The following is a 22716-nucleotide window of genomic DNA, read 5'->3' on the forward strand; positions in this document are numbered from 1 at the left end:
ATTTAACTCACCTGTGTGTGTTATACATGTGTTACAGTTGATAAGTTATTGGTTCCATGGTGCAGTTAGATACCTTATCTAACCCGGGCATCTGTGTCGTAGGTGATCTATCCCAGCAGCATTGTGAGACCACAGGCCAGGGGTTAGGGTGGGCATCGAGGCCAAGTGAAGACATTGCCTTGGGAAAGCCCCTCTGCCATCGCCTCTCTCCACTCTGCTCTTGCTCCTGGCTCACTCTGCAAACAAGGCCATGACTACAGTTAGGCCTCACAGCTCCTGGCCTAGTCCTCACAATGGTCCGCGGCACCAGTGGCCTTTCCTCACTACAAGAGGCCCCACCTCAGAGACACTGAGCCTTGTCAGTGCCAGCAAGAGCGTGCACTTCGCGGGGGGCGGGGGGGGGCCTCTCAGAGGTCAGAGGCTGCCACCCTTAGTTTGCCCAAAGAGAGCATGATGCCAGAGAAGGCCTGGGATTAGAACTTGCGAAGAGAGAAGGGGCTGGAGCCAGAGCAAGGAGTAGGGAATGCTGGGAGGACCGTGCAGGCCCTGCCCCGGGCTGGATGCTGTGTTCTCGTGGCTGCCGTCATCTGGAGAGGGGAGCCCAGGCCTTAGGTGCATGTGCTTCTCCCCAGCCAAAGGCAGATGGGTGGGTCCCAGGCCACCTTCTTTGCCCTCTGCTCCTAAGGACCTCCCAGACCCCCCTGTTTGGTTACAGGACAACCCACCAAGCTCCTCTTTCCAGCCCAAGGAACCCTCCAGGAATGCCTGGGAGAGGTACTGCGAGGCTGCTTCCCTCCTGAGAGCGCTTGCTTTATGTGGTTAAGGCCCATCCTTAGAAGAGGGACTCTTTTTTTTTTATCTTCCAAGTTTTTTTATTTTATTTTATTTTCTAATTAAATCTTTATTGTTCAGATTATTACAGTTGTTCCTCTTTTTTCCCACCATAGCTCCCCTCCACCCGGTTCCCCTCCCACCCTCCGCCCTCACCCCCCACCACCACCACCACTGTCCTCATCCATAGGTGCACGATTTTTGTCCAGTCTCTTCCCGCATCCCCCACACCCCTCTCCCCGCCAAGAATAGTCAGTCCACTCCCTTTCTATGCCCCTGATTCTATTATAATCACCAGTTTATTCTGTTGATCAGATTATTTATTCACTTGATTTTCAGATTCACTTGTTGATGGATGTGTATTTGTTGTTCATAATTTGTGTCTTCACCTTTTTCTTCTTCTTCCTCTTCCTCTTCTTAAAGGATACCTTTTAGCATTTCATATAATACTGGTTTAGTGGTGATGAACTCCTTTAGCTTTTTCTTATCTGTGAAGCTCTTTATCTGACCTTCAATTCTGAATGATAGCTTTGCTGGATAAAGTAGTCTTGGTTGTAGGTTCTTGGCATTCATCACTTTGAATATTTCTTGCCACTCCCTTCTGGCCTGCAAAGTTTCTGTTGAGAAATCAGCTGACAGTCGTATGGGTACTCCCTTGTAGGTAACTGACTGTCTTTCTCTTGCTGCTTTTAATATTCTCTCTTTGTCTTTTGCTCTTGGCATTTTAATTATGATGTGTCTTGGTGTGGTCCTCTTTCGATTCCTTTTGTATGGGGTTCTCTGCGCTTCCTGGACTTGTAAGTCTATTTCTTTCACCAGGTAGGGGAAGTTTTCTGTCATTATTTCTTCAAATAGGTTTTTTTTTTTTTTTTTAATTTAAATCTTTATTGTTCAGATTATTACATTTGTTCCTCTTTTTTTTTCCCCCCATAACTCCCCTCATCCCAGTTCCCGCCCCACCCTCCGCCCTCACTCCCCACCCACTGTCCTCATCCATAGGTGCACGATTTTTGTCCAGTCTCTTCCCGCATCTCCCACACCCCTTTCCCCCCCAGGAATAGTCAGTCCATTCCCTTTCTATGTCCCTGATTCTATTATAATCAACAGTTCATTCTGTTCATCAGATTATTTATTCACTTGATTCTTAGATTCACTTGTTGATAGATGCAAATTTGTTGTTCATAATTTGTATCTTTACCTTTTTCTTCCTCTTCCTCTTCTTAAAGGATACCTTTCAGCATTTCATATAATCCTGGTTTGGTGGTGATGAACTCCTTTAGCTTTTCCTTATCTGTGAAGCTCTTTATCTGACCTTCAATTCTGAATGATAGCTTTGCTGGATAAAGTAATCTTGGTTGTAGGTTCTTGGTATTCATCACTTTGAATATTTCTTGCCACTCCCTTCTGGCCTGCAAAGTTTCTGTTGAGAAATCAGCTGACAGTCGTATGGGTATTCCCTTGTAGGTAACTGAGTTTCTTTCTCTTGCTGTTTTTAAGATTCTCTCTTTATCTTTTGCTCTTGGCATTTTAATGATGATGTGTCTTGGTGTGGTCCTCTTTGGATTCCTTTTGTTTGGGGTTCTCCGCGCTTCTTGGACCTGTAAGTCCATTTCTTTCACCAGGTGGGGGAAGTTTTCTGTCATTATTTCTTCAAATAGGTTTTCAATATCTTGCTCTCTCTCATCTTCTGGCACCCCTATAATTCTGATGTTGGTACGCTTGAAGCTGTCCCAGAGGCTCCTTACACTATCCTCGCATTTTTGGATTCTTTTTTCATTTTGCTTTTCCGGTTGGGTGTTTTTTGCTTCCTCGCATTTCAAATCATTGACTTGATTCTTGCGCTCCTCTGGTCTGCTGTCGGGAGTCTGTATAATATTCGTTATTTCAGTCCGTGTATGCTTAATTTCTAGTTGGTTCCCCAATATAACATCGAGGGTCTCATTAGTTTTCTTGTAGATCTCATTAAGTTTATCTGCGGCTTCTAAACAGTTCTTGAGAGACCTTAAAAGTGTGGTTCTGAACTCTATATCTTCCATTGACAATTTTGTCCTGTTTCTTTGTCTCCGCATTTTGTTATGCTTCCTTGGTGCACCCCCTTGTGGTCTTTGTTCGCAGTCTTATAGTTAAACCTTGTTGTAGCTAATACCAGGGAGGGTTTGACCTCCAGGCCAAGTGGCTATGAGAATCAGCTGTGTCAGCAGTGAGAGAACTTCTGTCCTCTAGGGAGGTGCTAATCTAGCCTTTGCCTGAGGCTATCCGGCAAATGCCTGTGTGCAGGGCTTGGGCGGGGCGGGTCGCACAGGATCAACAGGGAGAGCAGTTATGGCGGCTCTCAGTCCTGTCCCCAGGGGCTCTGCCTCTCTGAGTCCCAGCACCCACTGCAAAGCTCAGAGAGAAAGCTGCACTCGCTCTGACCGAAGCCAGACAGTCCCGCTTCTCCCGTTTGAGTCAGGGTCCCTAGAGACTCGCCCGTATCTGGAGCTCAGAGTCTGCGACTCCCTCCCGATTGAAAACGCCAACCGCGCCCTCCACCGCCAGCCCGCTCTGCGCACTCCGCACCTCAGAATTTGACTTCAGCACTGCGCCTCCTCTGAGTGTCCGTATGCGTTTCTCTTTCCTCCTAGTTGTAGGACTTCCACTCAGCCAGCGGTCCTGTGGTTCTGGGTGATGTCCCTTCCGTTTTTTGGTTTCACTTTTGAAGTAGTTGTTCAAAGCAGCAAACTCCGGCGTTAACCTATGCCGCCATCTTGGTTCTCCCTTCAAATAGGTTTTCAATATCTTTCTCTCTTCTCCTGGCACCCCTATAATTCAGATGTTGGTACACCTGAAGCTGTCCCAGAGGCTCCTTACACTATCTTCGTATTTTTGGTTCTTTTTTCATTTTGCTTTTCTGGTTGGGTGTTTTTTGCTTTTTCGTATTTCAAATCTTTGACTTGATTCTTGCAATCCTCTGGTCTGCTGTTGGGAGTCTGTATAATATTCTTTATTTCAGTCAGTGTATGCTTAATTTCTAGTTGGTCCTTTATCACAACGTCCAGGGTCTCACTAGATTTCTTGAGGATCTCATTAAGTTTATCAGCGGTTTCTAGAAAATTCTTGAAAAACCTTATAAGTGTGGTTTTGAACTCTATATCCAGTAGTTTGCTTTCCTCCATTTCTGTCATTTGTGTCCTGTTTCTTTGTCTCGGCATTTTTTATGCTTCGCTGTGTCGATAGAGTGGCTTTCTGTGCTAGGTGTCCTATAGGGCCCAGTGGCTCAGCCTCCCCAATTACCTGAGGTGGACACTCTTGGTGCACCCCTTTGTGAGCTTTTGCACAGTCTTGTTGTAGTTAAGCCTTGATTGTTGTAGATAACACTGGGAGGAATTGACCTCCAGGCCAATTGGCTGTGAGAATCAGCTGTGTCTACCGTGGGAGAACTTCTGTGCTGAAGACACCCTTCTGGGGCAAGACTTGCTTCAGTGGGGCTTTGGTGCTCACTGAGTCTGCCCCCTGAGTGTGTCCCTTATGGATCTGAGGAGTTGTAATCTGGATGGTCCCACTCTGACCACTGGGTACACTGGCTCTTGGATCTAAGGAGGTGCTAATTTAGCCTCTGCCTGAGGCTACCCAGCAGAAGCCAGCTGTAAAGCAATGCAAGTTGCTGTGGGGCCTTGGGCCAGCTGCAGTTTGTTAAGTAATTTTCAGATTACAAAAGGGCCAGGCCTTTCATATGCAAAAGCTTCCGTGCACAGCTTGGGTGGGGTGAGCCTTTAAGGCTGCTCTCAGTCCTGCCCTCAGAGGCCCTGGCAATCACTGAGAGAAAGCTGCCAGAAGAGGGACTCTTGCCCCTCCTCCTGTTCCTACCTGGGGGCATTTCTGAGGCAGGATGTTCTTTGAACACATAACTGAGGGTAAAAACTCTTTCCCCACCTAAAGGTGGAGGCCTGCCTGCAAGCTCATGGCCGGTCCTCAGACCCGGCCACCTCCATCCTGAGCTGGACCCAAGGATGACTGGCTGAGCCAGGGGCTCCATAAGAAAGGCGATGGAAACCGGGGAGCTGACTCCTTCCACCTCCTAAGGGCCAGAGAGCGGGCAGCCGAGTCGGAGCAAGAGCTCTGGGAACCCAGCCCAGCCCCAGTGATGAGGGAGGTGGCGGTGGTCAGAGGAGCTCCTAGGGCAGCCTGGGAGCCACAGGGAGAGCACCTGAGCTCAGACTGGAGGCCTGGGAACTCCCCTTCCTTCTGGGGACACAGAGGCGGTTTCCAATGGCAGAGAGTCCGCCAGATCCAGCGTGCTGATGCTCAGACCAGCCCCTTCCCTCGGCCCTGTCTCAGGGAACTCCCAGCTGGGTGGGCAAAACCTACTCGGAGCTCCAGGAGGGAGGCTCGCAGTGCAGCACCCCAGATGGCTGCCATTGGCTTTCTCCCACTGCTGTCTTGCCAGGAACTGGCCTGGGGATATGCCAAACTCTTGGGGCCACTCAGTGGAGGAGCTGACAGCTGCCCTGGAGCCCCCCATCATCCATTCCGGTTTCTGAGCCATGGCAACCTGTCTCCTTTCCCAAAGCATGGTCATGTGGGGGCAGTGAGAGGCCAGAAGGTGGGGCTGCAGATCATCTTAGGAAGGACCTCTCAGTTAAGTCTTCACCTCAGTGGGGATTTTTTTAAGCCTTCTTTTCTTGTTTTTGGTTTTCTGTCCCTAATTTCAATGTCTAACAGCGTTGCTGTCCGAAAAGGAGAAGTTGTTATTTGTTGTTAGGCTCTGGGCAGCCTTGCCACGCTCCTCACGGGCATTCCTGGACTTGGTGGTAGCGCACGTGCCTCTGGCGGCCTTGGCCTCGCAGCCCCGCACTTACCTTCAAAGGATGTGGCTTCTCTCTGGCCCCATTCTTGCCTCTAAAAATAACCTTGCTATTTTGAAGCCACCTGCTCTAGAGCTTTACTCACTGCTTTCTTGGATAAGTAACCCCTCTAAGATGAGGGCTTGGCTGCCTCTGCCATCCCAGCTGTGTCCTCAGGGAGTGAGCTCCTTCCTGCCTCCCCTCCCCCATGCCAGCTGGGCTATTGTTTTCCAGCAAGAAAGGAATGTCCAGCTGGGGAGCCTCTGAGAAGAGCCAGCCTGTCACCCTCCTCCTTGGGGGGTTAGGGGCAGGTAGGAAGTGGAGCTCCGAGGGCCAGGGTGAGGCAGAGCCCCTGTGCCTCTTGTCGTTGGGGGCATGCAGCTGCCAGAGGTGCAGGTGCCTGTCGTGAAGCCACAGGTCAGACAGGGCTTGGGGACATGGGGATGGTCTGTGCTGCCTTCCTGTGCCCCTAGAGCTGGCCCTGAGTGTCCCTACCTCCTCTTCTTGCAGCCCACAACCCTCCCTCAGGGCACCATCAACATGAACCAGTGCACAGACGTGGTGGACGGAGAGGGACGGACAGGCCAGAAGTTCTCCCTGTGCATTCTGACCCCTGAGAAGGAGCATTTCATCCGGGCAGAGACCAAGGAGATCATCAGCGGGTGAGTCTGCTCCATGCATTTTGGGAGTCGGTGCTCCCTGCCCACCGGCAGGTCCCTAGACTGGGTCCCTTTGGCATAAATGAGCAGCATTGCCATCATTTCTTCCCTAAGTGTGTCCGTTCTTCTGAGCCCCTTTCTCCATTCACAGCACTACTGTGTGCCCACTTCACGCCCCATTGCCTTTGCTTCATCCCGTGTCCACACATTCACCAAGGCTACCCGCCTCAGTCCTGCTGATTCAAGGCCTTCTTCTGCTGGTGCTGCCCTGGTTCTGGGGCTGCCAAATCTTCCAAAGCCTCTCACTGGCCTCCTCTGTTCTCACACCCTACCTTTTGCCACTCCACCACAAGGGCTTAGTCCCCAAAGCACTGTCACTTTCCTCTCTCCTACCTGAAACCCAATCACCTGGAGGTCAAGTCCAAGTTCTTGGGCTGCCTGGGGCTCCTTCCCAGCCTTCCAGCCTCACTCACACCACCCTGAGCCTGAGTGCTGGTTGCTGTACATTTCTCAGCTGTCCCCACCTCTGTGCCTTCACTCTGGCCCTCCCTCAGTCTGAAACAACCCCTGGACTTCAGACTGTTAAAGTCGTCCTGCATGTTCCCTCTGCCAGGAAGCCCTTCCCGAGGAGGTGCTGGGCTCCCTCTGCTGGCCCTTACAGAAGACGGAGATGGTCTGTGTGACGTCTGGCTTCCTCAGCCAATGGCGGGCTCTTAACAGTGGAGGCTCTGTCTCACTCCTCGTGCCCACACAAGAGTCTCCAGGGCTGCTGTGTGCCCTGGCTTCTCTGTCCAAGTGGAAGGAGAGAACAGAAAGTCTCTGGGTCGTGCAGAGGCTTAGGGGAAACCCTAGGAAGGGGAAGGTGGGCCCAGGTTTTCAGGTAGCCAACAGCCAAGAGGGGCTGAGCTCCTGCTCCTGAACCCATGCAGTATCTGCCTTCCAGGAGCCCCTGCTAATGGGGCATCTGCTATCCGCTCTGTAAGGCCCAGCTGCACGTGGTGCATGCACAGCGAGCATATGTGGCCGGAGCTCAGGCCCTGGGTCTTGGAGAATCCCAGTCATCCTTTAAGGTAGAGAAGGAAGCCGATGAGGCTGAGAAGGCTTTTGGAGGAGTAAATCTGGGGTTTAGGGGGACCAGGCTGATTACAGCAAAGTAGCAGGGATTAGAAAGTGAAGCCCTCTGGTTTCAACCACTGAACGACTTCTGTGAGCAGGGTCTGTGGGCTTCAGTACCTCAGCTATAGCCCTGGCCAAGGCTGCTGCTTGAGGAAACAAGAGCCAGGTTCAGATCTACACGTGGTAGGCGGGGAGCAGAAGGGCCAGGTGGCCCTCTGCTAGGGGTGCCAGCTCACCCCAAATCCTCCTCCCCCGGAGAGAAGCAGGTTTGTGTTTCTAACCCCTGGGGCAAACAGGAGGACACTTTGACTCTGCCGCTTCCTGATCTTAACCCCACAGCCATATGATTTAAGGGTGTAAAGGGCTTTTACAGAGTCTTGTTACAGTTGGGAGACTGAGGCTCTGGGAATAAGGGAGCCTAAGGGCACCTTCCAGGTATGAGTGACAGTATGGGGTAGTTTGCACTTCCTGGTTCACACTTGCTATCTTGGTCTTGTCTGGCAAGCACACCTGAGCCAGGGTTCCACTGCCCAACTGGATTCCTTGGAAGATCTAGCCCCTCCCCTTGGGAGCTGGGTTCCAGAGACAGGTCTGGGTGACAGGCAGGATAAGAAAGGGGGCTGTTGGGTCTCCAGGTTAGGCTGGGGAGTGTGATTGGGGGAGCAGGTCAGTGAGGTAGTAGTATACCACCTGGCATTGGGGTGATGACGGTGTCTGGCATTTGATTGTCTCTCTGGCAGGCAGCCTACGTCCTGCTGTCAGACACTTGGCATAGGTCAGGGGTCCTTGGCTCTGCCCTGAGCCACCCTCTCGTGGTCACTTCTGTCTATGTATACGGGGCCTGCCATTTCCATGAAGCTTGGGTAGCCAAGGTTAATTGGGTGCCCAGACCCAACTCTAATATGGTCAGGGGAACGCCCCAAACCAGCAAACAATTCCTGGACACCAGCACAGTGTCTAAGAGTTCACGCCTCTTCTGACACCTCTACTGGGGATAGATGGCATCAGATCCCACAGGGTGAGGACTCAGTCCCACAAGACTGCTCCCCACCTACCACACTCCCACGACTGGCTATGCATGGAGGGTACCACGACCCCTCCTTGTGTTCAGTTCATTTGCTAGAATGGCTCACGAATTCAGAAAAAATGGTGGACTCACTAAATTATACTTATTACCAAGGATAGTAAAGGATCCACGCCCACAGCCCAATGAAGAGATGTGTAGGGCGAGGTCTCAAAGGAGTTTCTGTCCTCATGGAGCTTGGGACCCGCATGGCGGAATGGCACACGTTCTGGCTCCCAGCTGGCAAGCTCTCTGAACCCTGTCCTTTTGGGTTTATGAAGACTATTACATAGACCTGTTCCAGTTATTGATTCAACCTCCAGCCCCTCTCCCCTCCGTAAAGGTGGGGGTGTGAGACTGAAAGTGCTAACTCGCTAATCATGTGGCTGGTTCTCCTGACAACCAGACCCACCCATAGGCATTGCCCAAAGTCGCCCCACTAACATAACACAAGACACCTTTATAGCCCTTTCACTGAGGATAGTCCATAGGTTTTGAGAGTGGTGAGCTAGGCATTGTGGACATAAACTAAATACACATGAGAAATCTATTTTCATCATCTGAGTGACCAAATATATATTTGTTATAAATCACAATGATGCACAAGGTCATTAGCGGGGCCACGGCACCAGGCGTGTATGCCCTCAGGGTCCCCAGTGTAGCCATTTGTACACCATAAGCATCTATAGATACAAGCAGTGGACCTTTTTCAATTAAATTCAAAATATCGTGGCAGTTAACTGGGTAGACTGGTCAGTCCTAAGAGCAGGGAGCTTGGGAGGTGGCTCAGTGGCATATCCAGAGCCAAAATAACTCGTAACTGCTTTCCCCCTTCTGGTCCTAGGCCTTGACCTCTCCTTCTTGTCCAGTGGGCAGGGCTCTCTCCAAGGCAGCCTGCCCCAGCCCCTGCAGGCCCTTGTAACTCTGGGCAGCATCTTCATCTTTCCCACCCACTGGGACACTCAGGCCTCCTTTAGAGTCAGGTGGGCGTGTGCCTGGAGATGGACTTTGGCACCCATCTTCTCTCCCTTCTCTGCCTCTCTCCTTCCAGAGGGGGCACCCATCTTCTCTCCCTTCTCTGCCTCTCTCCTTCCAGAGGGATCCTCTTCCCTTGGTTTCCTCTCTGGCCTCCTGGGTCTTTCGACCTGTCAGGGCTCCTTTGCTGGGTAATGTTATCTGTGGGCTCGGGGCCCTACAATTGGTCTAAGTGCTTGGGTCCCTAAAGAGGTGCAGACACTTGCTTCTGGCTGGTGAGAAGAGCCGATGGCCCTTCAGCTTCTTTCCTGGTCTCCTCTGACATGGGGCCTCCTGGACACCTGAGGCAACCAGGTCTTGCCTGGACTGGATGGAGGGTGGCCGTTCTTTCCCAGCTTCCTCATGCTGGGAGGGGACCTCCAGGGTGTCGGAGGCACCATTTCACACAGTTCTCTTAGAGGTGGGATTTATTTAGGTGGGAATAGACAAGGTGGGGGCAGAGGTAGGGTTAGGGTTAGGGTTCCAGTTCCTCTGTGCCCTCCAGCAGTGTCAGGATTTTCTCTTCTCACCTATCTCTGCCTTCGAAGTTTGGGACCACCTATGTCCCTGGTGCCCACATCCATCACTAACCCCATGTCCACATTCCCCCGTCATCTCTCTTCCCTGGATATATTTTAACATTCATAACCTATCTGGATAATGTTAGACACATTAGCCTACTGGGCTTCCCTGAGAAATCGGAGTGCAAAGAACATATCTCATCATTTGTTTCAGGGCCAGGCATCTATCAACCTCTAGTCACAGCACCACCAACCAGGGACTGAGGTGCCTGGTGACCCTGGCCACCCTCACTTCATGCTCACCTGAGTCTCTGCCTCATTCAGGTTGGCAGGAGCTGCAGGCGCTCTGTTTAGTCAGCAGTGCAACCATAGTGCCCACCTCTCCTCTTCCCTCAAGGCCCTGTCCGGCAAGACTCACATTTGCCCAGTTCCATGGTGTTGCCAGTTAACAGCAGCTGGGCCAGTGTACAGGGGCTCAGGACACCCCAAAGGGCCTGCACCTCCCTGCCATGTTCCCTGCACTCCAATCGACATTTCTGAGCAGCCTCTCCTCCCTCCTAGGTCCAGCTAGGAGAGGGCCTTAGAGTGCCCCAAAGAGCTTTCAGCCCCCGGGCAGCCTAGAAATCCCACAAGCATGTTAGCTGCTCAGGCTACCCTAGTGAGGCCCTTTGAGTCTGCCCTTCTGCTGGCTTTGCAGATGCAGCCATGGCCTCCTTTCTTGCTTTGGAGCTCACAGAAAAGTGACCTGCAGGGCCTGTGCCTCAGGCTCGAGGGCACAGGCAATTGTGGATTCTCTCAACAAATCAAATATTGCCTGCTCTGGGCTGAGTTGGGGTGAGGGGAGTCCCTCAGCTCAGATGCTGTGATTCCTCACACCCAAGCCCAAGCCCACTCTCCTGGCAGCAGCATACCTCCCAGAAGGCCACTGACTTGACCAGCCTCCCTGCACCCCAAATTAAAGAAGTGCCTCTGAGTGCTGAGACACCAGCCCTTCCCCCGGCCCCAGGCTTGGGGTGCTGGTCATCACAGCAGCCTCCAGCCAGGTGCTGCCAGTGCAGACTTAACACGGACTTCCTCCCTAGTGTTCTGGGAGGAAGTGGACCAGTTTCCTCTGGTGCCATCTCTGCAAGTTCTCCTCCTGACCTCCCCTCCTGTCCCCCTTCCTCCAACCCTCCCAAATGTTGCAAAGCTCCAATGAGGCAAGTCGTGGTCATATCGTGGCCTAATCTAGGCCCTGGTTTCAAAGATAATGGCTGAAGCTTAGAGGGCTGGGAGCCATGCAAGGTTATGGCTAGAGGGTAGCAGATCCAGATCTAAGCCCTCTGCTCTTCCTACTCTCCCCTGCTACCTTTCTTGATGCTGATCCAGCGAGGACTTTTTAGCATGGGGATCTTGCTGTGGGTCCCTGGGTGGCCCTGCCAGGGTTCCCCAAAGCCGAGGGGCCCAGTGCCCTCACTGTATAGGTGGGGCCAGAAGTGAGTGAATGGTCTGGGAGGTCAGTGGCCTGATGTGGGGAACTTTGGTTGCAAGACTCCTTGTTTCCCGCTTTGAGAACTGTGCGTGGCCCCCAGTCATAACAAATATGGGCGCTAACCAAATCCATTCTAGAGGGTAGTTATAGAGCCAAGTGTAAGCACTGAAGGGAGGGCACTGATAGAAACAGTGACGTGCCCTGCACTCTGAGGCCAGTGGTCCGCCTGCCGCTCTGCCACGGTGGCACTCACGTCCTCCCTGGGCCACATGCACTGTGGCTGTTGCAGGGTCAGCACCTGAGCCTGGTCCTCACAGTCTGTGCTTGTCCTGGGCTGCGCTGCTGGCACTCTCTGCCCGCCCGCAATGGCAGGCTCTGACCCTGTTCAGGTGCTCGGAGGCCTGGCCACTGAGTGAAGCATGGAACCTGCTTGGACCACTCAACAAGGCAGGGTCCTAATCTCCGAGAACAGGGATCTGACCTGCTCTGTTCTCTTTTCTCCCCAGATGGCTAGAGATGCTCATGGTCTATCCCAGGACCAACAAGCAGAACCAGAAGAAGAAGCGGAAAGTGGAGCCTCCCACACCACAGGTAGGCAATGGGTTTGCCAGCTGGCTTCTCCCCGGTGGAGCTGGGGAGCAGGAAGAGCCCCTGGAAAGTGAGAGGGCTTCGGGGCCCAGCCTAAAACTGGAGGTGGAGGAAGGAGTCAGGTCAGGGCTGAGGCGGTCATCAGCCCAGTCTGTCTCCCTCCTTCCTTCTGATGACTTGGGGCTCCGCTCTGAGCCACAGGCAGGACCCACTAGAGGACAGGGCGGCCTGCTTGTGTGGTCGGGGCTTCCCCAGCAGTTTCCAGCCAGGAGGCAGGTGCTGAGGAGCAGCAGCACAGCATGTCCCTTTTCCGGGCTGTCCTGCCGGCTGCTGGGAACAGAGAGCATTCTCGGAGCAGCTGCTTGCTGCACAACATTCCTCAGGGCCTCAGCTCAGTTCTGCTTTCCACATAGAGAGGAGCCTGAAGACATCAGGCTGGGAACGGGGGCTGAGCAGGGAGGTCCTGGAGTGTCCTGGCCAAGTGAGGGGCTCTCAGGGGACCTTACTCCTGCTCTGGGCTTTGACCATAAATGGGAAAAACTGACGCTAGCCTTGATTTGAGTGCCCCTGCCCCACTCCCATGTGACCAGAGTGGGAGGGGCTAGGGTGTCTCACCAGTTCCAGTCCTTCCGCAGAGGTCACTGTCCTCCTCCTTCCCTCCCATCCACAGGGGCCCCAGGCCATGCTCCACACTCCTGAGGCCCTGGTGCAGCACATTCATCTTCCTGAGCCTCTGTGAATGGCTTTGCACATGGGCCTGTTGAAATCTAGTTAGACTGTTAGTGTGACCATGAAAGGAAGTACTGGGCCCATTTTAGGTGCTCGGTAAATGTTCTTCTTTTCCTCTCTGCTCCAAGCGTGACCATTACCAAGTGCTCTTGCCTTGCCTGATCGAGCCTTACAGTGACCCTAAGTGTGGGCAGGATGGAGAATGGGATCCCTTGGCATCTAGCAAGGCTCAGAGCCTGGCAGAGAGCCAGCCCATGGCAGAACCAGGCTACCCCTGAGGTTAGTAGTCCTCACTGTCTGCTCTCTGCTTCATCGAGTGACAGAAGTGGGCCTGGGCAGGACCAGGAGGTGTGTGCTGGCCTGGGTCCCTTTCTCCTCCACAATCCCCACACCTTCTGGGTTCCCCTGAACACGCATGACCTGGCTTCCTGCTGATGGAGTGCGCCGGGGCCTGCCCTCCATTCATCCTCCCCAAGGAGTCCCAGGCCAGCATCCCCTGGAAGTAATGTTGCTGGGGAAAATTGGCAAGATGCCATCAGTCATTCCTGGACTGAAAGTGGAGCTTCCTGCTGGGGAGTAGCGGGTGTACACTCAAATCCCCCAACTGCCGGGCTTGAGAGAAACAATCCCAGGCAGAATAAGTGTCTAGGCTCTGCAGCATTCCCAAGGTAAGCCGCTATCTCCAAATAAGGCACTACGTGTGCAGAAGACACTAAGCCCAGCCCTGGGAATTCGGTTGTGTTCTTGTTCCCTAGCTGTTTCTCGCCCCTCCCCCAGTGTTATCTCCACCCCAAATACTGCCAAGCTCCACCTTTTCAGTTCTTAGCAGGAGCCATGTGATCAGAGCTTGGGGAAGTGACCCGGTTTCCTGAGGGTCTCTTAGATCCTGGGGCTCCTGGGGTCCATCTTCTCACTCCGCCCCTCTTGAGCCCTGGCAGGAGCCAACTGGGATGATTTCTTCCTTCTGCCACTTGCTTTCCAGCATCACTTTTGAGGCCACTGGTTTCTGGAAGCTGTGAACATTCCTCAGGGCCGGGCCCTGGAGGCAGTTCCATGGGGGATGTGGGGCCTCTCCAGAGGAGAGCTGGGGGATCTCTGGGCAGGTTTTTCCTCCATAGCCTGATGCTGAAGGTATTCCAGTGACCCAGATGGGACTGAGGAAAGCCTATGCCATTAGGGCCTCATAGAGACAAGGACCCAGGGGCCTGGCCTGCCTCTCTATGGCCCGGGATAGTTTCAGGTCAGACCAGCACGGAGCTGGAAACATTGCTCCGCTGCACCCTGCCCTCTGGCTACTGAGGCAGGAGCCCAGGGCTCCCCTCAAGAAGAGGGTCTCAGGCAGTTGGGAGTTGGGGCCATGTAATGTAGGCACCGAGGGGTTTGCTGAGAACATCAGAGGGAGAGAGAGGGAGAGGCCCAAGCCGGGCCCTGAGGGAGGATGAGGATTAGGCTGCAAGAAGGGCACACACCTCTTGGCCAGGGCCCAGGGCAAGAGGAGGAACAGGCTTGCCCTGACCAGAGCCTTCGAAGCCTGGGGCCTAATAGGCATGGGCTCCCAGGAACTGCTTCCTACTCAGGCCCTGTTCACTCCAAGAGGAATTCTCATGGTGCTGAGACACCTGGAGAAGGGACAGTAATCTACTCTGGGTATGACAGGGCAGGAAGGATGGAGATTTTACTGCCCTCACCCCAAGTCCCAGAGTTGTGAGGCCAAGGGACCCGTCTCCCAGCCAGGTGTGCGGGGGCTCTCTTTGTCAAGTGGAGCTTTGGGAGGCTGGTCCTTCAACTTCCAGGCCCCAGGCTCTTGGTCCTTGCTCCTGCCTTCAGAGACCATATGAAATGTTCCAAAAGGAATGGCCCTCTTGGTCTAGCCCTCCAGCCCATCCAGGGCCACATGTATGCTGTGAGTTGCCACCTCTGCTTCTTAGGCATCTTGTTTTCCACTTGGGAGCCTGCTCCTACGCCCTGCCCCAGCCAGAACCCTTCCTCCCACTCACTCTCCGTGCCCAGGAAGTGGAGAGGAAGGCTTTCTATGAAACCGCCTCCAAAGAGGGGTCTGCCCAGCCGTGCGGAGACAGAGGCCCTGGCTGGGCCCGCCTTCCTCCCTGCTAGGGAACCCTCTAAGCAGCCAGGTACACAGCACAGACTGTCCTAGTGCTGATGTCCTGAGCACACAGCTGTCCAGCCACACATGGACCAGTACCTGGAAAACTAGTGCTTCCACTCCTGCCTCTTGTCCTGGCAGCCGGGCTCTGGGTCAGTGTGAGCCCAGTGCCCTCTGCCACAACGACAGTGTGACAGTGTGACAGTGTGGGGAGCAGAGGTTGGTGCCATGCAGCCCTGGCCCGGCTTGTGCACGGTCTCAACTCTCTGAAGAAGAAAAGCGACTTCACCTGGAATCCGGGCCTCCCCACCGTCCACCCTCTCCTGGCTTTGTGCCTGATGCACCTGCCCCCTGTCCCTGCTCACTCGGCACAGAGGCAGGAGAAAGCACCGCTGCCAAAGGAGGGAGAGAGCTCCGTGTGGGCCTTGGCCCTGCCAGGGCCCTGTGCTCCCGGAGAGCCCCCAGAAGCGGGAGCTCGGGCAGGGAGTGCAGCTGCCACCTGCGCTGCGCAAGTTGGGAGGCCCAGACCAGGAGACGGGTCTGTAGCTGCTTAGTGCTGGGAAATGCATGTTCCCCGAGTTCCCGGACAGGGCCCCTCATATCTCAGGCCTGGAATTTTCTCTGTCTTAGGGATTCCTGCCACTCCACCCCCTCCCCAGTGCTAGGGTCACGGCCCCAAGCATCAAAGGGCTGCCTGTGTGTCACAGGCACTTCACCCACAGGATGGGGCCGAGGGCACTGGCAGTCAGTGCCACTTCCCTCGTGAGCACTGTCGCCTGTTCCTTACCCTTGGGCTCTTCTTGACAACCTCTGCCTGCCCTGGTCTAGCACCCCCTCCACAGAGGGGGGCGATTCACCAAGGAGGGCCTCCCCTCACCGCACCCAGCTCTGCGGGAGGAATCCAGCTCCACCCGAGCCGTCAGCGCTAGTGCAGCCCTGGCTGGTGGCCCTTCAGCAGGAGGCCCTGGGGGGTGGCGAGGGGACTCAGAGTGGCATCTCCTTTAGAGAAGCTGGGCTGTGGGGCATGAAGCGAGGGCTGGGTGCTGGCTGAGGGGACAGGGAACCCTGGAGTCAGGTCTCCTTAGGTCAGTGGAGCCTCAGGAACTGTCAGAAACCATCCCTCCTTCCGAGAAGGACCCTTCTTTTGAAGGAGTCAGAGTCTTGGGCATCTCCAGCCCAGGAATTGGGTCTGCTGGTAGTTCTGACTCAATGGGAGGTCATATGCGTCCTAGGTCTGCGGGGAAAGCCATCCTGGCTTCATCCTTCCTGTGAGGATGGTGCCTAGGCCTCTCAGTGGGGCCTCCAGGATACCCAGCCAAGGCACTGCCCCTAATCCTGGGCCTTTCTCCTGCTCCTACGGTGCCTGGAACCACACTTTTCCCTTATTGGCTGAGCAAGCCTCCTCTCCCTCCCCTGTGAGGGGATTAGGGGGACTGGAGGTGGTGGTGCTGAGCCAGAGCCCAGCACGCAGCTGTGGATGTGACCACTGGTGGTTTCCTGTGGCTGCTTCTGCACACCCCGCCTGTGTCAGCCATCTGTAACCCTCGCAAGAGCCCCAAGTCAGAGACGGCTTGAAGTAGGTTTTTAAGAATGAGGCTTAGCCACCAGCATGGGAGTCGGAGAGTGTCCATTTGTACTTTATTGCCCATGTTTTGGGGAGACAGTTAAGATATACCTCACTTTTGATAGGGCCCAAAGCCATCTAACCCTTCAGCAGCTGGCCCCCAGGACCATGGGCTGGGCAGGGGGCGTGGCCAGGATGTGAGCTGGCACTGCAGGGTGCCACCCTGGTCTCAGCTCCACCCTGGTCTCAGCTCTGGTTTGCAGTGTTGCGTGAAGGTTCTCTGTGTGGTCCCTGTGTCGGCTCCCCCTCCCTTGTCTGGGCTCTAGGTTGCGGCCTGGAAGTTCCCTGTGGGCTCTGGAATGGACCCCCTGTGTCTAATGCATCCCGTAGGCATGCTTCCCCCACAGCAGCACCACTCCCGACATGGGAGCAATGGGATGAGACTGTTCCCATCTGGGCTCTAGGTTCCCATCAAACTTGTACGGGGGGCTGGGCTGGGCAGGAGGTTGTGAGCAGGTTTATGTTTGCATCTAATGACTTCTTCCTTTAAACCAGTGGTTCTCAACCTTCCTAATGCCGTGACCCTTTAATACAGTTCCTCATGTTGTGGTGACCCCCAACCATAAAATTGTTTTCGTTGCTACTTCATAACTATAATGTTGCTACTGTTATGAATCATCATGTAAATATCTGATATGCAGGATGTATTTTCATTGTTACAAATTGAACATAATTAAAACATAGTGATTAATCACAAAAACAATATGTAATTATTATATGTGTTTTCTGATGGTCTTAGGCGACCCCTGTGAAAGGGTTGTTCGACCCCCAAAGGGGTCGCGACTCACAGGTTGAGAACTGCTCCTTTAAACGGTATCCCAGGTTCATTTTAGTGTCCTAGGATCAAAAAGAAGAGGTAGGTGAGGCGAAGAGCTGGCCCTGGTGTGGATGCTGTGTGAACACGTGCTTTTCGTTCACCAGTGGGCCCATCTCAACGGTGTGTTCTTTCCTCACCTCGTCTCAGCTCCCCTCACTCTATCCTGAGCACCTGGAAGTCTGGGAATGACAGACTCTGAACCAATCACTGGGGGTCTGGTCTCTAATGCCTGGTCCGCTGCTCTGGGCTGTCTGGTACTGTGGGCAGGGAGAACTTGCATGTGTTTGGCGTTGAGGATATGAGCAGAAACCCTAAGCCTTTGCGCCATGCATTTGCCAACCCTGGCCTGAGGCCCAGGCGGCCGAGCACTTGGGGAGACAAGGCCATATCGCCATTCAGAAGGAGCCTCTCCCCTAACCAAGACACCTTTCTTTTGTGAGCCTTTCCTTTTGGGAATTCTGGGTCTCTGACATTGTGTCGTTGGTTGTGGTGTCCCCGTAGCCAGACACCCAGGCCCCCAGGCCTTCTGCACTAGCTCGGCTGTGTGCTCTCTCCCCAGGAGCCAGGGCCAGCCAAGATGGCTGTCACCAGCAGCAGCAGCATCCCCAGCGCCGAGAAAGTCCCCACCACCAAGTCTACACTCTGGCAGGAAGAAATGAGGGCCAAGGACCAGCCAGAGGAGAGCAGCCTGAGTCCAGCTCAGAGTCCCAGCCAGAGCCAGCCTCCTGCTACCAACGCCCTGAGGGAACCTGGGCTGGAGGGTGAAGATGGTAAGTGATGGCCAGGTTGGCGCACGTGCCTGCCTTTCCTGGTGCCCTCCTCACAGTGCTGGAAGGCCTCTGTACAGCGCTGGCCCTGCTTAGTTCAGCCGTGAGTCCCACCTTCAGGCTCTCTCACCTCCTATGTCCATCAGCCCTGGCAGGGCCTGACCTGGTGTGGGACTGGGAGCCTTGGGCTCCAGCCTTGCCCATCCAGCTCGGGAGGCCTGTCTATAAAGGAGGGTAGCACGTGCTGCGTTAGCCCTGGGTGGGTGTTGTGAGAGTCAAAATGCTCTGTCAGGAGGTCTGTATGTGAGGAGGCCTGTTTCCTGCCCCTTGTGCTGCTTTGTCTTCATGGCAAGTTAACCCTAAAAGTCCACTGTGTCCCTGAGAGCAGCAGCAGTAAGGGTTGTCTTCTCCTCCTCACCATCCCCATGCTGCCAGGACCCGGGGAAGCAGGGGAGAGGGTGCTGGGGAAGAAGCCGTTGGCCTCCCATGCTTTCTCCACTTAGCACTTGGCCTGAGCAAAGCAAGGCAGCGGCCTCTGCCTCCTGTGCAAGCCCTGGACCGCTCTGGAGGACGCAGGCTGGCTCTTCCTATTTGTGCTTGTCCTGATCAGTGAAGACAAGTGGGCAGTTGGGACTGACCCAGCTCTGAGCAGAAGTTGCCTCCATTCTCATTTGGTAGCACACACCCAGACTGTCTAAATTCCTTCACTCCTCTGGTTTCTCTACAAGCCTTTTGCCCCTTCCCTCCCCAAATATATTAGTATGCTAAAAGACGAAATGGCTAGTTGGTTCCTCAATATTTGCTAAGAAGTCCTTGTTGGTGGGACATCTTTTGGGGCGGCAGGAGGAGGGTTCTGCTCTTCCAGTCAAGCTCCCAGGCTGCAAGGGGAGAGCCTCCCTGGCCGTCTGCCACGAGGCAGCCATGCAGGGGGAGGACGAGGCACAGCGGGAAGGAGCTGTGTCCCCACCGCCTCCTTGGGGAACCACATGGGCCTTGGGAGGTGAAAGCAGAGAGGTCCCTGTTTGGACCTGTGTGGGCTTGGAGAAAACATCCTCAGAAACCCAGCGTGGCAGCAGGCTGAGTGTGTCTCCTACCCCCTCGCTTCCAGAGGAGAGCGCCATGAGCAGCGACCGCATGGACTGTGGCCGCAAAGTCCGGGTGGAGAGTGGCTACTTCTCCCTGGAGAAGACCAAGCAGGACTTGAAGGCCGAGGAGCATCCACTGCCCCAGCCGGTCTCCCCTCCCAGCCCCAGCACCCCCAACAACAGGTACAGTGGCCCTGGATCGCCCTCCCAGGAGCTTGGTCATCCCTTTCCTTCTCCAGGTTCTCAACCCTTGCGTCGAATGGTCTGCAGCAGCTCCCTCGGCTCTCTGGATGTGGCCAGCCAGCCTCCCGCTCATGTGGACTCCAGCAGCCCGGGGGGGCGGGGAGCAGAGAGACTGGGGTGCACCTTTGCCTTTAAAGCCAGCAGGCAGTATGCCGCCCTGGCCGACGTCCCTAAGGCCATCAGGATCAGCCACCGAGAAGCCTTCCAGGTGGAGAGAAGGCGGTTGGAGCGTAGGACTCGGGCCCGGAGCCCTGGCAGGGAAGAGGTGGCCCGTCTGTTTGGCTACGAGCGGAGGTAAGGAGGGAATTGGAGGGCTGAATGCATATGCACACACAGGCACACAGACCCCCTCCCCCCACACACAGACACGTCTCTCCTGCACACTCACATTTTCTCTTACACACGTCCTCACACCTAGTCTCATACACTCACATACTGTTATGCACTCATGCAGTCTTCTCACAGTTTCTTTCACATGTCCTCTCCCTCCCTGCCTCCCCTCCGCATACACACCCCTGTTTCCTGAGCACACTCAGAGCATGTGGGAGCCTTTCCCTCCTGACCCTGTGCTCTGGCTCCAGAACTCAGCTCGTGGGGGTTAGCATATAGGATCTCTGGGTACCCAGAGGCTGAGGCCAGGAGCCAGCTGCTCCCCATGAGTGCTGCTTAGCCTGGGACCTTGAGGCCTCTGGGAGGGTCCTCAGCTGCCAGGCCTTGTGTGGCTGGATCTTTTCCTTCCTGGCCCAATTCTGATCTCTAAAGAGACAGTGGAGGTAGGAAGACCACAGAGGTGCAGGTGGTAGCAGGAACTCTCCTTGCCATTCCCAGGTGCAGGTGTGGAGGAAGGGCAGGGAAGGGGGCCATGCCCAGGGGGTGGGGTGGCAGCGTAGTTCTTCCCTGCAGCACTTGCTTGATTCCATCTCTGAGGCCACACCCCTGTCTGCACCAGCGCGCCCAAGTGCCCCTCCCATATAAGAGCTTCCACCTACGTCTGTAAGGAGGAGCCTTTGCCTCTCTGTTTGCCCAACAACAGGGTTCTCACCCAGATCACTGTTAGGATGCTGGTGCTCACGGACCCTCTAAACCATTTGAAAGTCTGTGAAAAAAATGTTTCCCAGTGAAAAAAATTCATAGTTTTTATTAGGTTCCCAAAGAAGTTCACTTTCCAGAAAAGTTCCAGAAGTGTTTACAGTGTCCTCACTGTCCCACCAAAGCCTAAGTAAGGCTCAGAGTTGAGGCCCGCTGTGGGGACAGACCAGGGTGGCAGTGGGCTCCCCTGAGAGGCTGGACTGGAATAGGGTGCCTTTCTCTTGTGCTCCCTTCTCTTTTTCACACCTCCGCACTCTCCACATGCATCAGGGAGAAAGGACCTGTGCACCTGTGGATTAACCCCCAGAATAAAGAAAAGATACCCAGAGTGGTTGGTCTTGAAAGAGAAGAAAACAGAATATTCCTAATTCCAAGAGACAGTTGGCTGGTTTCCTGTTTCATTAGTAACCCCATGAGGTGCCTGTGCCAGCATCCCAGTGTGTAGATGGAGAGAGAGGGGCTCAGAAGCAGGTGACTCCCCTGGGAACAGCTGGAGCAGTGGACCACACCCACTGGAACCTGAGCTGGGAAGGCCCTGCTCCCATGGCATGCCTGGGGCTGTCCTTTAAGCAGTTAAGGAAATATATAACTGAAGGGACTTGTCAGGGGTTTAGGAGGCCAACCGCCAGGGTGGGAGTGGCTCCGCGCTGACCTGTGGGCAGGCTGCGAGTTGGGAAGGCGCTCATGGGGCAGCCAGGCCCTGGTTCAGTGGCAGACCAGAGAATTAACATTCAGCTCACCTGCTTGGCTTTGAACTCATTCTGATCTAGAGGCCTGGGGCTGGCAGCATCTCTGGGGCTTTGCTTTTTGCATGCTCTTTGCTACCGTGGGTTTTTACCTGGTGTTGGCACCCCTGGGACCCAACCGGCTCTGCACCCTAACACTGTAACGTCACTTTCTTACTGGCCCTGATGGCATCTGACTGGCTGCTGTCACTTCCCCAGGCCTGCTCTCTGGTCCTGAGTGGCTGGCCTGTGCTTGGTTGATTCCTGTCCCTGGTAGAGTGAGTAGCACCCCACGTTGGCAGTGTCAGCCACAGCTACCCAGAGGGCACTGAGCCAGGCCTGCCAGAGGCCAGGTTGGGGGGTGATGAGTCGGTTTCCTGAAAAGTTACGGCCTGAAGCAGTCCTCTGGGCTGCTCAGCTCTGCTCTCAGACTTGTTCCCCGGCCTTTAGAACATTTCTGGGATAGTGAGTTGCTGCTGAGCGAGCCTGGTGCTTGCTGAGCTGTTGGTGACTCACACAGGGCCCGCTCCAGGTGGTCCTGCACCCTGGGCTGGGAGTGGTCCTGCACCCTGGGCTGGGTGTGGTCTTGCACCCTGGGCTGGGTGTGGTGGTCCTGCACCCTGGGCTGGGAGTGGTCCTGCACCCTGGGCTGGGTGTGGTCCTGCACCCTGGGCTGGGTGTGGTGGTCCTGCACCCTGGGCTGGGTGTGGTGGTTCTGCACCCTGGGCTGGGTGTGGTGGTCCTGCACCCTGGGCTGGGTGTGGTGGTCCTGCACCCTGGGCTGGGTGTGGTGGTCCTGCACCCTGGGCTGAGTGTGGTCCTGTACCCTGGGCTGAGTGTGGTCCCTGTACCCTGGGCTGAGTGTGGTCCCTGCACCCTGGGCTGGGAGCCCAGAGAGGTTGACAGAGGTGCAGCGCCCCCTTCCTGTGCTGTCAGCCAGCACAGGGTGGAGTTGTCACGTAGGCAGCACTTCAAGGGACCCAAGTTAAAAACTTCCCAGTGTGCAAAGTAAACATGGCCGACTTCAGAGCCTATCCATGTGGAGAGGCTGCAGACAGGCCTCTGTCCTGTCCCTCATGGACTCCTCCTCCTGTGGTCCTGGCAGTCACATGACTCGGCCCAGTGCTGCGCCTGGGGCCTCCCTGGGGCTTCCTGAGCCTTGGCCTCAGTGGGTGGGGCTCTCCTTCAGCAAGTGGTGGCACTGAGGCCTGGAGGGGCCTGGAACCTTATCCGACCTCACGGGGTGGTCAGGCATGGGGGAAGCATCACCCACCCCACCAGGCGAGCCTTTGCAAGAGCTTCCTATGGTCCTGGGAACTCCTGCCTCTGCCGTAGCTTCCTGTGCTCAGACGCCTGCCCTCTCTCGCTGCTGTCCCTCAGCCTCCTGCACTGCTGGTCTGGCAGGCTGGCCAGGGAGAAGTTTTGTGTCTGGAGTGGATGCCACAGA

At 54.9% G+C, this 22716-nt stretch overlaps 1 protein-coding gene across 16 annotated transcripts in view; it reads left to right on the forward strand.

Moving 5' to 3' along the window:
- Nucleotides 1-22716, forward strand: part of LOC118649339 (myosin phosphatase Rho interacting protein) — a 240912-nt gene that overhangs the window by 100369 nt on the left and 117827 nt on the right. For 12 of the 16 annotated variants that reach the window (XR_004965606.1, XR_004965608.1, XR_004965607.1 and 9 more), the window contains 4 exons: nucleotides 6165-6316; nucleotides 12005-12089; nucleotides 17920-18130; nucleotides 19236-19395. Coding sequence is in view for 11 of the 16 variants with exons in the window: in XM_036296235.1 (XP_036152128.1) it covers nucleotides 6165-6316; nucleotides 12005-12089; nucleotides 17920-18130; nucleotides 19236-19395 (608 nt within the window). In the remaining 5 variants the exon portion in view is untranslated. Of the gene's footprint in view, nucleotides 1-6164; nucleotides 6317-12004; nucleotides 12090-17919; nucleotides 18131-19235; nucleotides 19750-22716 lie in introns of those variants that run through there. The other 4 variants (XR_004965605.1, XM_036296234.1, XM_036296233.1 and 1 more) reach the window with 2 other exon arrangements.

The sequence above is a fragment of the Myotis myotis genome, unplaced genomic scaffold (genome assembly GCF_014108235.1).
Source record: "Myotis myotis isolate mMyoMyo1 unplaced genomic scaffold, mMyoMyo1.p scaffold_m19_p_29, whole genome shotgun sequence".
NCBI classification, from domain to species: domain Eukaryota; kingdom Metazoa; phylum Chordata; class Mammalia; order Chiroptera; family Vespertilionidae; genus Myotis; species Myotis myotis.